The sequence below is a fragment of the Rana temporaria genome, chromosome 5 (genome assembly GCF_905171775.1).
Source record: "Rana temporaria chromosome 5, aRanTem1.1, whole genome shotgun sequence".
NCBI lineage: Eukaryota > Metazoa > Chordata > Amphibia > Anura > Ranidae > Rana > Rana temporaria.
This window is the reverse complement of record NC_053493.1, coordinates 133,049,819-133,073,122: the sequence shown is the minus strand read 5'-3', so window position 1 is coordinate 133,073,122 and position 23,304 is coordinate 133,049,819. Positions and strand designations below refer to the sequence as shown.

General features: G+C 45.6%; 1 protein-coding gene across 2 annotated transcripts in view; it reads right to left on the bottom strand.

The window, feature by feature from the left end:
* The window catches only part of KIF15 (kinesin family member 15), a 116,778-nt gene that overhangs the window by 31,151 nt on the left and 62,323 nt on the right, over positions 1–23,304 (bottom strand). For both annotated transcript variants that reach the window (XM_040353133.1, XM_040353134.1), the window contains exons 17-18: positions 9,176–9,373; positions 1,602–1,709 (exon numbers count right to left, since the gene is read on the bottom strand). In XM_040353133.1, coding sequence (XP_040209067.1) covers positions 1,602–1,709; positions 9,176–9,373 — 306 coding nt within the window. The remainder of the gene's footprint in view (positions 1–1,601; positions 1,710–9,175; positions 9,374–23,304) is intronic.

The window sequence follows — 23,304 nt, the reverse complement described above, 5'->3', positions numbered from 1 at the left end:
GAAGGAGAGGAGCAAAAGCATAGATCAGGTTGACTTGATCTCACCAAGTTTTCAGAGCAAACCCTCAAAGCTAAAGAATCCCTGAATCTTTGTTGTTGAACCTGGAAGCCAGGGGATCCACGTCTGGCATCCCCCCACCCACTACAATGTTTTTGAAAACACCTCTGGGCAAAGAGCCCATTCTCCAGAGCCCAGACATTAATGACTAAGGAAGTCCACCTATCAATTTTCCACAACTGTGACATGGCAGTCAGGGCTGGAAAGTAAAACTCTGCACAAGCCAGCATCAGCTCTGCTTTTCTGTGAGCTGCAAGACTATTTGGTTCCTCATTGATGGTTAATATAAGCCTCCTGGTTTATGTATGCAATCCTCCTTATTGTTGGCGTACTGCAGAAGCAACTACTCAGAATTCAGGGAAAGATTCTGGTGGAGAATGCTTGCTGCTCCTGTGTCCACGTTAAGCCATCATGGCTGAAGTTTTTTTCTCAGACATTGTAACCGAGAATACTTCCCTAGACGATACTTCTACATAGGAAGAGAAAAACCCTGACAGGGAGAAGACTCAGAGTGCTACGAATCAGGCAGAGGATAGTGATCCCGGATCCAGGACTGCTGCCCTTGTGCTTATAATTGAAAGTTTCAAAAAGGAGCCTGTTCTGGCTATGAACCAACTTGCTAGATAAAAAAAAAAAAATAATAATAAAGAAAGACTTTGATTTTCCCCTTTCTGTGAGAGAAGAGATTGTTTCTCCTAGGACAGCGTTTCTCACCTCCTCAAGACACCCCAACAGGTCATGTTTTCAGGCTTTCCATTATTTCTCACAGGTGATTTGATCAGTTTCACTGCCTTAGTAGTTACCACAGCTGTTTCATCTGAGGGAAATCCAGAAAATATGACCTGCTTGAGGACTGGGAGTTGAGAAACCCTGTCCTAGGACACCACCAAAAAAAAACAAAAAAACCTGAGGCATGATGGGAGTTGATATTCTGGGCTGTTCCTACAACTTTTTGCCAGTGTCCAATATCCTGAAGGCAGCAGCATAACCCAATGTACTTGAATACTCACACCGTGTCCCCTAATGTACGACTAGATGGACATCAATGTTGAATTTTGAGTTGCCTGTCATTTCCAACAGTCTCTGCATTCCTGCGCCCCTTAATGGATTAAAAGGTTTTTGTGTGTAGTAAGTTAATTTGTGCCCATCCAATTGCTCTTACAATGTAAGCAGTTGTACAATGAGCACAACAAATCATGTGACCCTACTTTCTTCCAATCACAGTGCTCTACAGAGTTATTCACAGAACATTCAATAGGGCACTGCAGGCTCCACACATTGTGGTCCTTTTTTTTTTTTTTTTTAATGCCTTGTAAAATGAGATTGTCATGTGGAATAAACCAACACCTAAAGCAGAACTGACATAGCACGTGTGTGTCCCAAAGTACATTCTTGGCAAGTTTTGGTAGTTGGGTCAAAAATCTAGGTCACAATCATTTGCAATAAATAAGCACCGCAAGCTGTGTCAACTATCAACAATGAAAACACATGGCCAGCAACTGTGCAAAATTCAAAAAATAAAAGCTATATTATGGTGAACCAACCTCTTCCATCTGAGTGGAATGATGCACCATCTTGTCAACCTGTTGTTGTAACTTCATATTTTTGCTCTCTTCCTCATCATTTTTAGCTTGCAGTGCCGTCACCTGCTCCTGTAGCATAATTTAAACAGATCATCAATACATAAGTTTTCTGGTACTCAACTCAGCTAGCCAGACCCCAAATTCTATTATAAATCAGCTTATAACTCGTGCATTAAAACCAGGATTTACTGTATGCATTAGCATAATATAGCCTAGCTACAGTATTGAACAAAAGCCAAGGAAAAATTCCAAGCTCTACTTACCAACCAGCCTACCACCAACCAGATTAACCTGTCCAACAGTATGCGTTTAAAAATAGGGGTTTTGTTACACAAATGGTCAAATACATGCACAAGCTACAGGCCCCGGTAAGGCACCCTGTGATCTGTAGACCCTACCGCTAACTTTTAAGAGGCTCCACAGTGAAAGCACATGCATTCTGAGATAGATGACGGCAGATGGACTGGAGGGAGCCCACCCCTACATCTATCACCTGCTACATGCTGGGTGTTCAATGTGCGCTTGTACCTTTGAGGGGTGGGCTCCCTCCAGTCCATCTGCCTTCACCCATCTCATCAGAATGTGCTTCCACTGTGAAGCCTGTGAAAGTTAGAGGTAGGGTCTACAGATTACAGGGCACCTTACCGGGACCTGTAGATTACGCTTGCATTTGCAAATTTGTGCAACTAAAACCCCTGTTAGACTTACCGGTAACAGTATTTCCAGGAACTGTCCAGGACAGCTACTTGAGAGACGATTGGCTCCGCCCTCTACAGGAAACACAAATCCGATACAATTTAAAAGGCCTCTCCCTTTCCTCTGACCTTCAGTTTAGAAGATCAAGTAAACCTCCACCACAATGCACTCGGCAGAGAAAAAAAACAAAAAAAACAAAAAAAAAACACACCCCATCAGGTGAAAGAAAAAAATAGGGTGGGAAAATAGACACTGTCCTGGAAATACTGTTACCGGTAAGTCTAACAGGGTTTTCCCCCCTTACCTTCCAGGACAGCTACTTGAGAGGATAAGCAAGATACTATACCTTAGGGAGGGACAACAGCCTGAAGCACTTTCCTACCAAAGGAGAGGTGCTGGCTGGAAAGCATCTGAACTCTATAGTGTTTGACAAATGCATGAGAGGAGGACCAGACGGCAGCTTTAGAAATTTCTTCCCATGATGCCCCCGCTCTTTCTACCCATGACGTAGCCCATGAATATTGTTGAATGAGCCCCAATTCTAGGAGGACGACTACGACCTGACGCTTTCAAAGCTTCGCAAATAGCTTCCCTAATCCATCTGGCGATAGAGCTTTTGGATGCTGTGGATCCCTTATTGGGGCCACTGAACAATACTAACAGCTGGGAGGAACTTCTAAACCCACTGGATTTCTCTTATTAAAGCAGCAGACATATCTTTACGTCGGAAAAAAAAAAACGAAACCTTTCCTCCTTCGCATTTTTGGGAGAGAAACAACTTGCGGCTGTCCAGGATAGTATGAATAACTTTCTCTGAACACCCTTTCAACTGTAAAATGCGATGTTCAGCCTCCAGGCCGTCAAATGGAAGGTCTGACGGTTTGGATGCAATACTGGTCCCTGATGGAATAGATCCTTCCGCTCTGGCAGGGGCCAGGGAAGATCCACAGAGAGGGTCTTCAGAGAGGAAAACCAACTCCTCCTGGGCCACCAGGGGGCGATAAGAATCACTTCTGCCCGATCCTGAATAATTTTCCGAACTACTAGAGGTAGGAGGGGAAAAGGAGGGAATGTGTAGGCCAGAGCGAAATCCCGCGGGAAGGAGAGAGCATCCGTCCCTAAAGACCCCGCCTCTCTCTCCAGTGAGAAAAACGCCAGGAGTTTTCTGTTGAGACTGGAGGCAAAAAGATCCACTGCAGGAAGACCCCCATCTTAGCACAATCTCCTGGAACGTGCTTTGAAGCAACTCCCAACAGCTGGAACTTACGCTCACCCTGCTCAGATAGTCCGCCAGCGTGTTCTCTGAACCTCTGATGCCGAGGTGACATCGATTTCCGCCCAGGAAAGAATCGGCTGTGATAGCGTTAGGAGTGACTCTGAACGAGTGCCCCCTTGCTTGTTCTGGTATGCCACGGTCGTGGCATTGTCTGAAAATACCAACAGGTCTTTTGAACTGAGCCTCTCCTGCAGAGCCAAGAGAGCTTTCCCTACAGCTAGTAGTTCCCTGAAATTTGAGGCGTGGTCTGCCTCCTCCGGCGACCAAGCTCCCTGGGCCTGCCAGCCCTGAGAATGCGCACCCCAGCCCCACAGACTGGCGTCTGTGGTAACCTTCTCTGGAGCATGTTGTGCCCAGTTCTTCCCTCCCTGCAGGTGTTCCAGCTGCTCCCACCAGGAGAGATTGAGAGAATCCTCTCTTGAAAATTGAACTAGTTGATCCAGAGAATCCTTCGGAAACGTCTGTAGAGAATATACTTGTTCCGGATGGTCATCAAGTTGAGCGTCCTGAAGCCGCCGGAGGCTTTCTGAACCAAAAAGACGTGGGAATAAAATCCACGGAATATTTGATTTTCCGGGACAGAGGAAATGACCCCTTCTGTTTTCCCTTCTGCCGTCTCTCTTGGTTTCTCGGCAGATGAGTAAAAAAAAATCTCTGGGGTGGAAGATTTTTAATTCCAACCTGTAACCCCTTATCAATGTTTGAAGGATAAAGGAATTGTCGTAAATCTTTTCCCTTCCTTGACGAAGTGGGACAACCTTCCCCCTACCCTTGCGTCACTAGGGATTTTTGGAAGGGGCTGAAGCAGTAAAGAGAATCCCCTTCTGCTTATCTATGTTAAAAGACCACTTTTTCTTCGCCTGTTGGTTCCAAAATTAGCTTTGTTTTGGAAACCACAAAAAGTCTTATTCTGTGGCTTATTCTTTTGAGAAGGGAACCATTTATGCTTCTTAGAGGAACGAGCTAGGACATCCACCAAGGAGAAACAGAATAAGAGCTTGCCTTCAAAAGGGATGCCGCAGAGCTTGTTCTTGGAGACCAGGTCCCCCTCCCAAGTCTTAAGCCAGATTGCTCATCTGGCTGAATTAATAAGAGCAGAAGACCTTGTGTAGCTTTCACGGAGGATGCAGCTGCATCAGCCAAGGCCACTGCCTTAGCAATGAGTGGGAGGGACTCACTTATCTCCTCTTTGGGGGGTGTCAGACGAAAGGAGCTCGTCCAGACGCTGAACACCTACATCTGAATTCCTAGCCACATTAGGTGGATGCTACAACTGGACCCAAGGATAAAGCTGAAGCGTCCCAGGACTTACGTAGCAAAGAATTGGCCTTCCTATCCATTTGCTCCTTCAGGACCCCTGAATCTTCAAAGGACAGGTCTGACTTATTAGAAACCTGAGACATAGGGGCATCTAGCTTAGGACATTTAAAGAAAGTTTCTTAAATTTCAGCTTGAAAAGGAAACCTTCTTTTGTGCCCTTTAGATTGGAACACTCCTTCCAGATCTTTCCATTCTGACAGAATCATATCCTTAAGTGACTGGCGAACCGGAAAAGTCCTCGACTTCCGCCCCTGAAGCCCCCTATACATTCTATCCTGCACAGATTGGATTTGCTGTGGCATCTCAATCTGTTTAGAGGTTTAAATTGATTTCAAAAGCTCATCAATTTCCTCTGCTGGAAAAAGAAACTTGGGGTTACCCACCTCACCCACTGATGTGGCATCCCCATCAGATGAGGAGCTCGGGTTCTCCCCTTCTTCTGGATCTGAGGTATAGTGTGAATCACTGATCTTGGACCGAGGAGGGGGTTTAACTGAAGGATCTCGAGTCCTGGGACCAGAGGAAGAAGGTCCCAGACCTGCCGCCCTGTCACTGAAAGACCAACCACCTCCTTCATTGAAGACAAAAGCTCTTTAAAAAAGGACGTCTCTGAACTAGCCCTAGATGAAAAACAATCTTCACAAACATATTTTTAGATAGATCAGGCAGCCTGGCGCTACAGTTTCTGCATTTCGGTTTCATCTGTCTATCCTTGGAGGTAGTATGGGAACCAGAGGCTGCCGTTGGTTCCATCTGAGCGGGTGCTCCCTCCTCAGGCCCATCTTCAAGCTCCATTGGCGAGTGGTGATCGAATGAAGAGAATAGGCTGCTGTCCCAGGCAGCATGTCCTCAGTGTACGCGACTTCCGGTTCTGACTACAGTATGGATTGGCTGAGAAAATCTTTATAGTAGAGTCTCTCCTGTAAGGTTATTCAGTAAATATTATAAAATGCCAGATGAGGGGGTAAGGTGCAACCTGGAGTTAAACGTTATCAGCATGGGTCAGCCAATGTGGTTTTGAGTGAACAGAACAGTGGAAACAAGCACTGTACAAACAAGGCAGATAGTTCCCTTAAAACAGGGATTTTTATGGATCGCCCAGGAAACATACTGTATTATTCTCTTGTGGTAGCTCAGCTGTAAATATGCAGAATACTAAATTGGACTGTATGCAAATCTGTATTTACTAAAGAGGGAGAGACAAAATCAGTTACACATTGGGGCGGATTTACTAAAATTTGAGTGCGCAAAATCTGTTGCAGCTCTGCATAGAAACCAATCAGCTTCCAGGTTTTATTGTCAAAGCTTAACTGAACAAAATGAATTTAGAAGCTTATTGGCTACCATGCACAGCTGCACCAGATTTTGCACTCTCCAGTTTCAGTAAAAATCAACCCCATTGTGCCATATAGGGTTCACAACAGTTTAACATTCTATAAAGCAGTACATAGCAAATTACATACTCAGCCTGCGGCTACACAAACGCAGGAAAATATATTTACATACAAGGCAGCAGACAGACAGATTGCCTTTTCAGTGTACTGCCACAATTTTAAAGACCCTGTGTTCCGTAATGGTAAAAGACTGAGGTTAGGAATAAAATAGAAGGTGTAAGAAAAAAAAAATGAAAAAATAAAGGAGAGGTGGAAGGATGTGTAAGGGTCAAAGAAGGGAAAGAGGGCGAGAAAGGGATGGCCAACTCAAGACTTAAAATGTCTGCTCCAGGAAAGTACTGACTTCATGAGAGGAAGGAAGGTTTTCAGGGAACATATAGGTTTAAATTGTGTCAACAAATACCCACCATGACATCCAGACTGCATGAAACTGTTTAGACTTAAGTCGGGTACACACAGGTCAAATGTCGGGAGACCAGGAAAAACAAAAAACACAGCAGCCGTCCGACTCTCAATAAGCTCTCAGCCAATGGCAGAGCGTGCTGATCGGAGTGTTCTGGCAGGGGGCTGTCCCTGTCAGAACACTGTCAGCTCAGTGGCGAAGAACGTTGTACTAATGTAGCATAGTGAGTACAACGGCTCCGACCAATGGGTTGAACGGAAAAAACCTAATGGTGTGTACCAGGCTTTATTGTCTTGAGCAATCATATGTTCAATTCATAGGAGTTCACGCAGGACCTCAAACCACTTCGCTAATGTGCCGAGGAATAATGTGCCAAGGAAGAGTGATAAGGCAGAGCATTTCACTGCAGCTGGGATCATGGACAGCAAAAGCCATCTACAGGGTGTTTTTATAGTTTGTGGTAAAGAAAACATTGTACAAAATTAACCCCTTAGTGACTAATGCTAAAACAAATGTTAGAGAAAATTGAGTACTGTACGTGATACTTTTTTTTTTTTGCACTAACATACAATTTTTCAGGACAAGCTTTCGGGGTGTTACCCCTTCTTCAAGGTCCAAGCAGTACTGATTCACAATTTTTTTGAAAACAAATGTTAATACCCAAGCACAATTTTGCAACTTTGACATGTGTTAGTAAAATTGTACATATTGCAACTACTTTGTGTATCCTGGTGGATTATATTTTCTTTCCAGGAAAACAACTTAGCTTTTTGGTGGTAAATGCAAATGATCTAATTATTTTTTTTTATTATCAAAAAGGAAAACCGGCCCAAAACAGAATTTTTTGCTGTATAGATTTCTCGGAATGACCATAATTTACCACCTATGAACAACCAAAAATAAATTCTCCTTCTGACGATTGAAGTGAAACCACATACAGTAAAACCTTGGATTGCAAATATAATTCGTTCCAGAAACATGCTTGTAATCCAAAGCAAATTTCCCCATAATAATGGAAACTCAAATGATTCGTTCCACAACCAATTATTCATAGGTTCTTCAGTTTATAGTCCATATAAAAACAACAAAAAAACAACACTATAGCAACGTGACCGGGTTGTGGAATCATAAAATGTCCATCCACAAATGGAAGCATCTACAAAGGGAATAAAAGCAAAATCCAGTATATAGTAGGGCCCAGAAAGACTGGTGCGCCTCTTGCATTGTTTTAATCCTGCCTAAAACGAACTGACACAAATCAATTAAAAAATAAAAATAAATATGCCAACCGTGATTCTGGCAACCTTTTTTCTTTAGTTTTAATTTACACACTTGTTTATATCTTCCTCTACTGCAAAAAAGATAGCTACAATGTATCCTTCTCTTTATTCAGAAGACGAAGTAATAACAGGGATGGGCTCAGTGACTGTTCACTGCGATAGCCTATCAGAGGCTATCACAGCAATCAGGTGACCCCTGGACCAGGAGATCTGGGTCCTGATAGTTGGTGAGAGCCCAGACTCTGTACTGGGAGCAAACTGCAGCATGCTTCCAGCACAAAGGAGAGATACTTATATATGCGGCTTCACGGATAAAAGACCAGCTTCTGTGAGGCCACATATACGTATGGTTGGTGGGAAGAGGTTAAAAACTACATCATAAAATTGTTTAAGGGGCAGACAACTCCACCAGACATGAACAGAGGTACCTTTGTGTCTATGACACCCCCAGCAAGTATTTAAGGTGATCAGAAAAATTCTGGGAAGTGTAGTTGGGCGGTAATAGCACAGTGTCAATATTTTATGATGACGGTCCTGTGCTATACACGACAGAGCGGAAGAGTGAGGGAGAATGCCTTGAGCCGATCCTCACCTGAAAAAAACCTGCAAATCACAGTCCAACTCCCATCATGCTAAAAATGAAGGAGAAGGAGCCAATCTCCCGGATAGGACAGAGTAGACTAGAGAAACCATATTTTAGGGAGGTTAAGACGTTTGAAAATCTGTCATTGGGTGATGTAGGTTTACTTTGGAGGAAAGTATTTTATAGAGACTAAGCAAGTGTTTGTGAAGGAACCAAATGTATACAATATTTAATGTGTACATTCACCAAACATTTTACAATTTTAAAGGCAATGGTTATAAAGTTTTGTAAAACCCACTGCATTTTAAACTGGACTCAAATTAAGCTCAAACTTGTGTCAGTAGATTGTCTGACAGCTACCCAAGAGAAAGCACTGGCTTGGTTCTGCACATGCACTTTTTCAAACTCAAGCACGCAATCAAAACTGCATTCTGAAGGAGATTGGAGTATCACTAACCTACTGGGAATATGAAAGTAAAGGCGTCCCGTTACAGGCTTGTTACCAATCCTGGTTTGTGTCAGTGCAGAATAGAATACCCAGAAATGGTATGCACCAACTGGCATCCGCATATTTTAGCCTTACCTGCATCATTCGCAGTTCCTCAGCAATAGCTTCATAGGCTTGTTCACTCATCTCTGGAGGGATGGGTTCATTGATTATATTGTCATGATGGTCCCTAGACTTAGGAGTATCCAGCAAAGCACCTTCGATGCCTTCTGGACTGAGACGAGGAACAAGTCGTGATCTTAAATGGTAAGCTTTTGTTGGAGTAGTCAGAATCTGGTGGGACACAATCAAGAAACAAGCTAGTAAACATTTTTTTTTTTTTTTAAATATTACATGTCTACTTTTGGAGATTACAGAAGTGGAATATTGCATTCAGACATTAAAGCGCACGGGTGACTGAAGCAAGCTACAGATACAGTTAGAGCACTTTCACACTGGGATGGGGGCAATCAGAGGTAAAGCGCCGCTGATTTCAGTGGAGCTTTTAACCCTGAAATAGTGCGCTTTGCCAGCGTTGCCCATTTATTTCAACGGCAGCCCAAAAGATGCTGCTTTGCACAACTTTTTTCCCGTCCTGCAAGCGCACTGCTCCAGTGTGAAAGCACTCGGACTTTCACACTGGGGTGGCAGGGGAGGTGTTTTTCATGAGCCATTTTCAGCGCCTGAAAAATGCTTAAGTGTGAAAGTGCCCTTAGCGTTATTTATTCTTGTGTTGTCAACTTTACCATTTGTTGCCATTCATTTTAGCTCTTTAACACTGAAATAAATGAGTTGCTTTTATGACAATTGTCAACAAGTGGTTTAAAAAGGACCCATTACTCATGTTACAGACCAGTCCTTGGATTCCCCAATTTAAAAAAAAATACGTGGCCAAGCGGACGCACAACTCATTCACAGAATGGAAAATTACAAGGCTTGTAGTTTTCAATGAACTACCACAGCGCTGTGGAGGATTCTCTCTTCCCGTCAGATTGTATTTGCTTGCCTGTTTGGGATGAATGGGCACATGGATATACTGACAGATGTGCAGAAGACCTGCATGCTTTAGAGGCTCCAGAAACAAAAAATGCATTTTTTTTAACCAGCTAAAAAAGCAAGTTAGTCTTACCGGTAACTTGTTTTCCAGAAGTCTTTCAGGACAGCACCTCGAGATATTGGCTCCTCCCTCTCCACAGGAAACACCTTCAATCCAAGATCTTTAAAGGGAGGCTCCTCCCAGCACACATCAGTTGTTACCGAGAAACCTCCGGCCCCGGCTGGAACACATAAACACATAGGTTAGTCACAGCGTGGCACATTAATAATTACATATATACGGGCGGGATGCTGCTGTCCTGAAAGACTTCTGGAAAACAAGTTACCGGTAAGACTAACTTGCTTTTTCCCAGGGCGTCTTTCAGGACAGCACCTCGAGAGGATACCAGAGACTTACCACCCTAGGGCGGGACAACAGCTTGTAGGACCTTTCTGCCAAATGCTTGATCCTTGGCAGAAATAAGGTCCAACCTATAATGCCGTACAAAGGTGTTAAAACTTGACCACGTCGCCGCCTTGCATATTTGGTCCGGGGTGGCACCAGCTCTCTCAGCCCATGAGGTTGCAAGCGCACGTGTAGAATGAGCACAAATCCCTTCTGGCGGCACTAACTCTGAATGCAAATAAGCCTCCCTGATAGCTAATTTTAACCATCTGGCTATGGTGCCCCTTGAGGCCGGGTGGCCTTTTCTTTTGCCCCCAAATAAAATAAATAACGATTCTGAACATCTGAAAGGCTCTGTTATTTTGAGATAGCATAGCAGAGCCCTTCTCACATCCAACATGTGAAAAAAAGATTCTTTCTCCCCCACGGGGTTGGAACAAAAAGTGGGTAGCACAATCTCCTGAGAGCGATTGCTCGCTGAGGCTACCTTAGGTAAGAATTTTGGGTCTGTTCTAAGCACAACCCTATCAGAAAATAATGAAAAATACGGTTCCCTTACTGACAGGGCCTGTAGTTCGCTAACCCTGCGAGCTGAGGTTATCGCGACCAGAAAAAGAACCTTCAAGGTAGCATCCCTAAGAGACGCATCACTCAAAGGCTCAAAAGGCTTCACTGCTAAAGCCTTTAAAACCACCGATAGGTCCCACTTAGGGAAGCCCTTGACCCGTGGCGGCCTAGCCCTAGTGAGGGCTCTAAAAAATCTGGCTACCAACGGCTCTGAGGCTATGGATCTTTCCAAGAAAACTGCTAAGGCGGACACCTGCACTTTTAGGGTGCTGACCGCTAATCCTTTGTCCGCTCCATCTTGAAGGAACTCTAGGATGGCAATAAGACTGCTCGGCTCCCTGGCTGAAGCATTACACCAGGACGTATATACTCTCCAAACTTTAGCATAGATGGCTCTCGTGACTTTCTTCCTGCTATTTAACAGGGTAGAGATCAGCCGATCTGAAAAACCTTTATCTTTTAAGATCTTCCTTTCAGAAACCAAGCTGCAAGGGAGAGTCTGGATACGTCCGGGTGGAATACTGGACCCTGCCTCAGAAGATCTGACCTGAGAGGAAGATGCCAACATGGTTCCGTTGCCATCCCTAGGATTGCTGAGAACCATGCTCTCTTGGGCCAGTAAGGAGCGATCAAAATGACTGGGACCCCTTCCTTCTGAATCTTTCTTAAGACTAGCGGGAGAATCTGGAAAGGGGGGAAGGCAAAGCAAAGGCGAAATCTCCATGGATGCGCCAGAGCATCTATCCCCAGGGACCCGACCCGCCTGTCCAGGGAAAAAAACCGAGGTACCTGGGCATTCTCTCTCGAGGCAAACAGGTCCACCTCCGGTTGACCCCACCTGTTGGAGATTTCTAGAAAGACTTCTGGACTCAATGACCACTCCGCCTCCCGAACCTGATGTCTGCTCAGAAAGTCTGCCACCACGTTCAGTGATCCCCTCAGGTGCACCGCTGAGAGGGATAGTAAGTTCTTTTCTGCCCACTGTAAGGTGCTTTCGGCCAACAACAGCAGGGGCTTGCTTCTGGTGCCCCCCTGTCTGTTTACATACGCTACAGCCGTAACATTGTCTGTCAACACCTGAACATGGTGGCCTACTAGATCTGGGGCAAACCTCTGTAGAGCTAATGAGATCGCTCTTAACTCTCTCCAATTTGAGGACCGAACCGACTCCTCTTTTGACCAGCAGCCCTGAATGAAATCCTTCTCTAAGTGGGCTCCCCATCCCCACGCACTGGCATCTGTTGTTAACCTTTTTTCCACCGGGAAAGACCACAACAGACCCTTCGAGAGGACCTGCTGGTTCTTCCACCAATAAAGGGATCTTTTTACCCGGGATGGAATCTTTACAAGATTGTCCAGGGAGCTGAGACTGTGATCCCAAGATCTTAGAAGAAAACTCTGTAAGCAACGGACATGCAGTCTCGCCCACTGTACTGCCGGCATGGTCGAGGTTAACACCCCTAAAGCCGACATTACCTGTCTTATAGTTATGGGCTGGTTGGACTGGAGCCGAGAAATGGTCTCCTGGACCTTGACTTTCTTTTCTAGGGGTAGAAACATTTTCTGGCTCAAAGAGTTCACCTGATAGCCCAGGAAGATAATTTCTTGAGTGGGTACTAGAGATGATTTCTGAAGATTCAGAATCCATCCCAGAGATTCTAAGTGACTCTGAGCTTTGGACAAATCCATCAGTAGTTTTTCCCTTGACGGGGCAAAAATCAATAGGTCGTCTAAATACGGGATTACCGCCACCCCCTGTAAACGAAGCGGGGCCAAGGCCTCTGCCATCACCTTGGAAAATATCCGTGGTGAGGATGAGAGCCCGAAGGGGAGAGCCCTGTACTGTAGGTGTTGGACCACCCCTCCTCTCCTTACCGCTAGTCTGAGGTATCTCTGGGATTGCGGAGCGATTGGGATGTGCAGGTAGGCATCCCTTAAATCTATTGACGCCATGAAGCAACCTGGCGTCAATAGATTCCTTACCGAAAAAATAGAGTCCATTTTGAACCTCCTGTACTTGACTGATTTGTTCAAGGGTTTTAAGTTTAAGATCATCCTGAATTTTCCCGTGGGTTTCCTCACTAGAAACACATGGGAGTAAAACCCCAACCCTTGTTCTGCCTGAGGCACCTGCACTATTACTCCCTGCTGAATCAGCTCTTTTAAAGAGGATTTCATGGCCAGGGATTTTAGTGGATCTTTTGGGAGGTTTGTTACCCGGAAACTTTGTGGTGGGGTCTCCGAAAATTCTATCTCGTACCCCCGGGACAAGGTGTTCAGAATGTAACCATTGGTGGTTATCTCTGACCATTGCGGAAGAAATTTCTGCAATCTTCCGCCGACCCGGGTCACCGAGTCATTGAGACTTCTGGGGCTGCGCAGGAGGATTGAAAAGGATTCCTTTTTTCTCCTTGCCCTTTTGGGCCGCCCAACCTCTCCTATCCCCCTGGGGTTTGTTGTTTTTGTCTTGCCCTCTTTGCTGACGAAAAAACCGTCTGGGAGGTTGCCTCTTTCTCTTGACGGGGAAAGATCTTTTCTTATCCGCGGTCCTATCCAAGATGCTATCCAACTCAGGACCAAACAAGAGGTCTCCTGAAAACGGAATGCCGCACAACTTATTCTTTGATGCCGCATCCCCTGGCCAGGTTTTTAGCCATAACGCTCTCCTGGCGGAATTTGCCAGAGCCGCGGACCTAGCTGACATCTTTATAGCCTCTGCTGAAGCATCTGCAATGTAGGCTACAGCTGTGGTTAAGGTAGAAAAAGAATCCAGAATCTCTTCTTTCGATGAATCAGCTGAAATATGAGCTTTCAACTGGTTCATCCAGAACTCCAGATTCCGGGCCACACATGTAGTAGCCATGGCAGGCTTTAGACCATTCATGGTTGATTGCCATGCCCTCTTTAAGAGTAGATCCATACGCTTATCCATGGGGTCCTTAAGGACCCCCATGTCTTCAAAGGCCAAGTCTGTTGACCTGGATACCTGCGAAAAAGCCGCATCTAGTCTAGGAACTTTGTTCCAGACTGCTGCTGAATCTTCCTCAAAAGGAAAGCGCCTCTTATGAGATTTAGGAAAAAAGGGCTTCTTTTCTGGATCCTGCCATTCTCTAACTATGGCCTCAGAAATTACTGCATGAACCGGAATGACCCGCCCTTTAGGTTCACCTAGACCCGCATACATGCGGTCATGTAAGGTTAAATCTCTTTTTTCCTCAGTCAGGCCCAAAGTAACCTGTATGGCCTTGATTAAGCCTTCCACTTCCTCCAGGGATAATTTAAACTTTGAGGGTTGTCCTATCACCTCCCCCTCTGACTCCTCTGAGTCCTCGCTACCGTGTTGGTCCCCGGGACCTGAATCCTCAACCATAACAAGTTCAGGTACAATCCCTGACTCCTGCGAAGATTGGGAAGTGGATGCTTGAGGGGTGGAAGGCGCAACTAATGAATCACGCATAGATTGGAACGTGCTCAATAGTTCTTTTTTCGCTGAGGAGATCAGATCATCCCGCATGGCGGCTGATTCTTCCTGAATTAAAACATCAATGCAAGCTTTACACAGTACTTTCTTCCAGCTATCGCTCATCTTTGATCTACATGATGGGCATTTTCTTCTAGTGTCGGATTTAGCCTGAAAAAAAGCACAGAAGAAAGTAGGGGGACCCTAGTGAGAACCCTGTTCCCATATGTGGTCCCCTAGCAAAGGTGCACTAGTAAAAGACAGCAGCCAAACTAGTGCCCAGACAGGCCCCCCAAAGCCACTGGGGGGGGGGAGAAAAAAAGTTGAGACCGACCCTCCACCTTAAGAAAAAACTTTAGGGCAGAAAAAATCAAAAGGAAGGACACTCACTGTGCTGCTTCCTGCTGAGGTCTTGCTGGTGCTTGTGCCTGTCCCCACCGCTGGATTCTCTGCCGTTTCCATCTCAGAACGCCAGCGCTTCACCCTGTGGCTTGTTACCCCTTCTCCGGAGACCAAAAGCGCCGTTGCGCCGGACCGGAAGAAGGAAATCAGCACCAGCTCCCGCCCCGCCCCTTCCTCTAGCCGAAAGCGCCGGAAATGACGCATCACACCAGCGACCGCGCTGTATGAAAAATAATGGCGCGAATCGCGCGCGCGGCCGCCGGACGCCCTCCCAGCTTTTCGTTGGCTCCACTGAGCACGCTACCGTGGAAGGGGGAGCCCGGCTACTAACCGCCACCGAACGGGTAGCGCGGGGAGCGGACGTCTCACAGGCAGATGCCTGACAGGTAAGAGGGAAGCGGTCCCACAGGACCACAAAAAAATATTTACTCCCCTCTGGAAGGTGTTCCCTCCGGGTCGGAGGAAACACAAAAACTGATGTGTGCTGGGAGGAGCCTCCCTTTAAAGATCTTGGATTGAAGGTGTTTCCTGTGGAGAGGGAGGAGCCAATATCTCGAGGTGCTGTCCTGAAAGACGCCCTGGGAAAAATATGTGCAGTTTTGTGAAAAGTGGAACGTATCCTTTGAGCGCTTAGTAGCAAAAAATATAAAACAAACTGCCAATGTAGCCATTGCATAAATGAAAACTAACATTACATTTAAAGGCCTAAAAACATGCAGATATGGGAAGCCAGATAGAAAAATTAACTTCCAATCCAGGGGCCTGTGGAACCCTAGGGTTCCTCTAGAAGTTTCTAGGGGTTCCTTAAGAAATTTCTGCCTCTCAGATAAGTTCCCACTGACAGACACCATTGATCTTTTTGGTCACTGACAGACACCATTGATCTTTTTGGTCATCTACAAGAGGTATATCTTCCCAATGACCACAAGTGTAATGAGCATTCTTCCCACTGACCATCAACACTAATGCATCATGAGTTATAGATAGAGTAATTTTTAGCAGTGGTTCCTTGAGACCCGGAAAGCCATTTCCAGTGTTCCTCGGTGTTGAGAAAGGCCATCCTAAAGCGATATAATAAAAAAAAAAAAAAAAGGGAAAAACATTTGTACCATAAAATCTTCTAGTCCATCGAGAAACACCAATTAAAATACAGATTGGTTATACTTCCTCCTAAAGGAGGGTGGGACATTGCAAACCAAAAAGCCAGCCCCTGTAATAACCCTTCCTTTACCCAGCATGCATCAGATTTGCGAGCAAGCCATGCACAGGGCCAAAAAAAAATAAAATAAAAAAAAAATAAAAAGAGGGAAAACATTGTTTATCGTCCACACAGACATTCTAACACAGTCATGAAGTCCAATAGCGGTCAAACTTTAGTGGGCAACAGCCACTAAAACATTTAATAAAAATTCACCATCTGCACATCATTAGGTAGCTAAAGGAACCAACTCCTGACTCAAGGGCAGAGGAGGAGAAGCCATTACAAAATGGAGAAACTTGTCATAACCTTGGCAAGGACAGTGGATTATACTGGCGTTTCAGAACCAGAGAAAGAAATACACCTGACTGAAGGAGCATTGGGCCTCTGTCATTGAGAGCTGGAGAAATAACCAATCTGCCAGACAGGTGGATAAAAATACAATTATAAAACTGAAACAAACTAAAACAATGAATATGAAAAAGGCAGGAGCCTTGCACTTCTAACCATAAAAACAGGTATAGAAGCTCTATGGAGGAGGCAGAAACCACCCGGTCAGTCAACCCAACTTGCAGCAAGATAAAGTTGTGAAAGCCCCTACAACCTAAAATCCTAATGGATAAACAAACTACCCCTCTCCACTTTTCCAAGACTGGTGGATTTGTCAAAGATCTGTGTAGAGGCCCCTGGAGACGAGCGAGTTTGCTTCACCCAACGGGACTAAGAGGAACTCTCAGGTAGAAACCCTACAGCTATAGGGTAACAAGATTCCAGATAACAGACATCAGATCCCTCCAAAGATACAGAATGAAAATCCCCAAAACAAATAAAATGAACTGGGATCACCCATTGCAGATGTCTGGATATAGAGTTCAGTGAACGACAGTCCATACAGCAGATGTCCGTGTTCAGTCCCTCAGATTTAACCTTTTTGGGGTAAAGGCCGGTGGCAAGCGGGAAACTCAAAAAAAGTACACAGTGGTACAAATACAAATAAAGCCCCTGGTGCTCAGCAGAGCAAGTCATTGGAGACAGGGAAAGTGCAGAGGCAATGCCAGTGACTTTGGACATTGAAAGTGCTCTGTGGCCAACGGACTGCTCTGAAGAGTGCCTAAAGCCGAACACACTGCTGAAGAAAAAAAAAAGAAAAAAGCTAGCAAATAAAAAGAGGGCTAGATGAAAAAGGGCCTCCCTCCCTCCTAGGACGCTAGTAGGAATGCTGGGAGTAGAAGGGGTTGTCCTACCTTTTGTTTGTCTGTAAAATGTAGTATAAAATTGACAATATTACTTTCTGTGCAACAAAAAAAGCCTTAAAAGGAGTTGTAAATAAAACATTTGTTATGCTGAAATTACTGTTTACAGGGTATAGAGACATAATAGTTAACAGATTCCTTTTAAAAACGATTAAAAATAGTACCTGTAGTTTCTAGTTTCGTTTTTGCACGTTGTTTCCTGCCTCTCTGCTGTACAGAGCCACAGAGCCAATACAGGGCAGTGATGGTTTGGAAAAACTAAACTGATTGGTGCTGTGGGGTTTTAGACCCCATTCACACCTAGGCGTTTTGTAGCTTGAAGCCTGAAGCTACAACAAGATGATTTCCCTAATGTTATCAAACAGGTGGCTTCTGAAGCACCGAGAGGACCAGGTTCAGGTCCCATGGAGGTAGGGGAGGACGGACCAGAGGGGCCATATGCCGAACCCCCTACACAAATGTACTCACTAGAGCATGGGTGCTCAACCTGTGGCTCTCCAGCTGTTGCGGAACTACAAGTCCCATCATGCCTCTGCCTTCGAGAGTCATGCTTGTAACTGTCAGCGGCTTCCAATGCCTCATGGGAATTGTAGTTCTGCAACAGCTGGAGAGCCACAGGTTGAGCACCCATGCACTAGAGAGTGAGCCGCCAGGGGTCATTGGGAAAAAAAAAAAAAAAAAAAAAAAAAAAAAAAGACAGTCAGGGCAGACATCTGCCACTTAAAAATCGTACTTAAAGCAAGCTTTTGGTCCACCCCCCCCCCCAGTGTAAGAACAGCAGGACCCTGGAAACCGAATAGGTACGCGGATTCCACCTCATTTCCTCACAAATGGATATGTAGGCCTTCCAAGTGCGATGGTAAATCTTCCTAGAGCAGGCATATGCAATTAGCGGACCTCCAGCTGTTGCAAAACTACAAGTCCCATCATGCTTGTGGCTGTCAGGGTCGTTCGATGCCTCATGGGACTTGTAGTTCTGCAACAGCTGGAAGTACGCTAATTGCTTATCCCTGTCCTAGAGGATAGCTTCCGAGCCCTCATGGTAGAATCACTGAATCCAACAGGCCCCGGTCTCTTAGCACCTGATTTTTAATAGTCATGCCGTTAAAGCCAGAGACTGTAAAGCAGGATTAAGTATGGGACCTTGCGTCAGCAGGTCCTCTCTCAGCGGTAGACATCAAGGATTGTCTGCTACTAGACACACTAGGATGGCGTACCAAGGACACCGAGGCCAATCCAGAGCAATTAGAATCATTGGGAACCCCTCTGCCTCCACTCTGCGAAGCAGATGAGGAAGAACTTCAGAGGGGGGGAAGGCATAGATTAGCCGGCACTGACTACATGGTGCTTCTGCCCCTGGGTCTCTTGACCTGGCCACAAACCTCTCAATACCTTCCGATTGAGTCGAGACACCAGGAGATCTACGTCTGGCGTGCCCCATCTTTGGCAAAGGAGCTGAAACACCATCCGGGTGCAGAGACCATTCCGGGTCCAGCATCTAGCGACTCAGGTAGTCCGCCTGCCAGTTTTCCACGGCCGGAATGTATACGGCCGACAGGGCCACTGTGCTCCTTTTTGCCCACCTCAGGATGTGGGCGACCTCCGACGCTGCAGCCAAGCTTCTTGTTCCTCCTTGATGGTTGACATATGCCACCGCTGTGGCGTTGTCAGACTGGATTCTGACTTTGCGCTCCTGTAGCCTTTGAGACCACGTGGAGAGGCAAAGCCAGATCGCCCGAAGTTCCAGGAAATTGATTGACAGGCAGGATTCTAGCGACCCTGGGCTGACTGAACACCCCAGACTCCCCCCCCCCCCCCCCAACCAGCAAGGCTGGCGTCCGTCGTGAACACTATCCAGTGAAAAGGCATGAACGATTTCCCGGACAGAAGTGCAGGTGATGTCAGCCACCAAACTAGGGAGGTCCTGACTAGGTGGCTCATCCAGATTTGACAATCCAGGGACGATGGGCACTTGTCCCATCTGGACAGAATTTCCTTCTGCAACACTCGAGTGTGAATTTTAGCATACGATACCACCTTGAAGGAGGCTACCATGAGACCCAGGACTCGCATGCAAAAGTGAAGTGACGACCATCTTTGGGATGTCAGCTTATGCACCGCCGCCCGATAAGGGCTGCAATTTTTCCCCAGGGAGAAAAACCTTTTGCCTCTGAGGAGTCCAGAATCAACCCCAGATACACAAGGCGTTGAGTCAGCACCAATACTGACTTCTGAGTGTTCAGCAACCAAAGTCTGAGGGTCCGACAGGTTATAGACACGCTCACCTCTAATTCTGAGCTTGAAGTGGCCCTGAGAAGAAGAGCGTCCAAGTAGCCCACGATAGCGATGCCATTCTGTCTTAGTAGGGCCAGAATCGGGGCGAACACCTTGGTGAACACCCTCAGTGCCGATGCCAGGCCAAAGAGGAGAGACACAAATTGGTAGTGGTCTTCCTCGACCGCAAACATCCGATTTCTGATGCATATGGGGACATGCAAGTATGCGTCCTTGATGTCCAAGGATGCGAGAAAATCCCTCGGATGGAGGGCAGCGACAACAGGAGCGAACCGACTCCACCCGGAATCCTTGTACCTTCACAAAGCAATTGAGGGCCCTGAGATCCATTGGGCGAACGCCATCCTTCTTTGGTATTACGAACAGGTTTGAGTAAAACTCCTGAAATTGTTCCTGTACTGGGACAGGAATGATTATCCCATGTACCAGCAGATCCTGAAGTGCGCCAAACAGGGCTGTCCAACGGGTCGGCTGAGGTTGGAGGAAAAAAAATCTGTTTGGTGGGCAAGAGAGAAACTCTTGTACCCTGAAGAAACTACTTTGCAAACCCACCGGTCGGAGATCAGAGATGTCCACCGGGTCGCAAAGACGTCCCCCCACACGAGAGATGGGTGGGGGCAAAACTTCATGCAGACGTGGATTTGTTCGCAGACTTGTTGGGCTTGCAAAACCAGGGACACTTCTGTCCCTCAGCAGGCACTTTATTGGCCTGGGGATCGTTTACTGGCCGTGCTGGGCATACAAAAAAAAAAAAAAAAGCTTGTGCGTGGTGAAGGAGGGCCCTTGCCTACGGCGTGGCTCCTTACCCTTTTTGGATTGTGGGAGCAGCGCACTTTGTACCCTGTGGCATCTTTAATGATGTCATCCAGGGATGCTCCAAAAAGTCTGTCGCCCTTAAAGGGAAAATCCATCAGGGCCTTCTTGGAAGATTGGTCCGCAGACCAACACTTTAGCCAGAGCAGACGGCGCAACACCACCGCATAGCTTGATGCTCTGGTCACCAGAGGAATAGTGTCCACTAGTGTCCAAGGCTGATTCGCAGACAAATTTTAGGCCCTGTAGCAACTGGTCGGCTAGCGCTACCTCGTCCGAGGGAGCCTGACGTGCTTTTAACCCATTGTGCAGCATCTTTGCCCATTCAGGAAGAGAACAAGGAGCTCTGCGGTATAGGAAGTGGCAGATTAGGACGACTGCCTAGCAACAGGCGTTTTTGGCAAGTAAAAAAAAAAAAAAAAAGTTTTTTCTTTAAATGTTTAACCATTGTCCACCGGGCCCATTTTGGCACTTCTCTCCTTCATGTAAAAATCTAATTTTTTTTGCTAGAAAATCAGAACCCCCAAACATTATATATTTTTTTTTTTATAGCAGACACCCTAGGGAATAAAATGGCAGTCATTGCAACTTTTTTTTCCCCCTCGCACGGTATTTGCGCAATCATTTTTCAAACGCCTTTTTTTGGGGGGGAAAATATAACGGTTTCATGAATTAAAAAACAAAACAGTAAAGTTAGCCCAATTTTTTTGTATAATGTGAATGATGTTACGCCAAATAAATAGATACCCAACATGTCATCTTTAAAATTGCGCACACTAATTTGCGACGATACCTCACATGTTGGGTTTGAACAGCGTTTACATATGTGGGCGGGACTTGAATGCGTGTTCGCTTCTGCGCGCAAGATAACGGGGACAGGGGCGTTTTGAAAAAAAAAAAAAAAAAGATTTTATTTTACTTATTTTTACACTTTTTTTTTTTTGATCACCTTTATTCCTATTACAAGGAATGTAAACATCCCTTGTAATAGGAATCAGTGTGACAGGTCCTCTTTATGGAGATATGTGGGGTCAATAAGACCCCACATCTCTCCTCCAGGCTTACAAGCATGAAATCAGTGAAAAAAAAAAAAAAAAAAAAAAAAATCACCGATCACATGCCGACAGCTGCGATTGCGGCTTTGTTTACTTCCGGGTACCGGGCGTGACGTCATAACGTCGCGCCCGGGCCTCCCACGGTCATAGAGATGACTGGTGACCATCTGGTCACCAGTCATCTCTATGCTTTCCAGGCAGCGCCGACCGATTCGCTCTCCGGGCCCCCGATGGCACGGGAGAGCCCGGAGAAGCACCGGATGGCGGCGGGATCTGGTGCGTGTGCCCGCGATGTCCGCCGGGCACCGCGATTGCCCGCAATCACGGCAGGACCATGGATCTGTGTGTGTAAACACACAGATCCATGTCCTGTCAGCGGTGAGGAGACTGATGTCTGTTCCCAGTACAGAGTAACACACATCGATCTCCCCTTGTGAGTCCCCTCCCCCTACAGTTAGAACACACTTTAGGGAACATATTTAGCCCCTTCAGCCCCCCCCTAGTGTTAACCCCTTGCCTGCCAGTCACATTTACACAGTAATCAGTGCAGTTTTATAGCACAAATCGCTGTGTAAATGTGAATGGTCCCAAAAATGTGCCAAAAGTGTCCGATATGTCCGCCGCAATGTCACGGTCACAAAAAACAAAAAAAACAAAAAAAAAAACGTATTACTAGTAAAAAAATAAAAATGCCATAATTCTATTCCATATTTTGTAGACGCTAGAACTTTTGAGCAAACCGATCAAATACGCTTATTGCGATTTTTTTTACCAAAAATATGTAGAAGAATATGTATCAGTCTAAACTGAGGAAAAAAAAAAAAGTTAAAAAAAAAAAAAAAAATTATGATATTTAATAAATGAAAAAGTAAAAGATAGTGTTTTTTTCTAAATTGTCGCTCTTGTTTATAGCGCAAAAAATAAAAACCGCAGTGGTGATCAAATACCACCAAAAGAAAGCTCTATTTGTGGGAAAAAAAGGGCATCAATTTTGTTTGGGAGCCACGTCGCACGACCGCGCAATTGTCATTCAAAGTGCAACAGCGCTGAAAACTAAAAATTGGTCTGGGCAGGAAGCTGGTGAAAATGCCCTGTATGGAAGTGGTTAAGCAAGACGGACAGCTAAATTCTAAAAAAAAAAAAAAAAAACACACTTGTCACAGTGGAGTACCAGGAACAGTTCCTTACAGGAAATGGCAACCAATACCGCAACTCTTAGAGCCAAACAATGGCAACCAAAAAAATACCCTCCCGAGTCAAAAAGGACATCATGGATGGGTTTCAATTAAGGATTTCTGCACAACAATGCAGAAATTACCAAGTTGAGGTCCCATTGAGTCAGAGCCTTAACCAGTGAAACAATATGTACTGTATGACCCCTTGCACAAAGACACGCATCAAGGGATGTGAAGCAATCCGTATGAAAACTGCCAAGGCCAAAATCTGTTCTTTGATTGTACTCAAGGCCAGTTTCAGATCAACTCCAGAATGGGAAAATGCCAGGATTTAACCAACAACATTACAGTAATACCTTGGATGATGAGCATAATTTGTTCCAGAAGCATGCTTGTATTCCAAAGCACTCGTATATCAAAGAGATTCCCCATAAGAGATAATGGAAACTCAGATGATTCATTCCACAACCACTGCTGGTGTATGCATTACTGTATGTGGCCAGAGGTGCAAGGGCGCTGGTGGCTCCTAGCGCTTCCTGGAGAACGGTTGACACTTCTGGATGCTC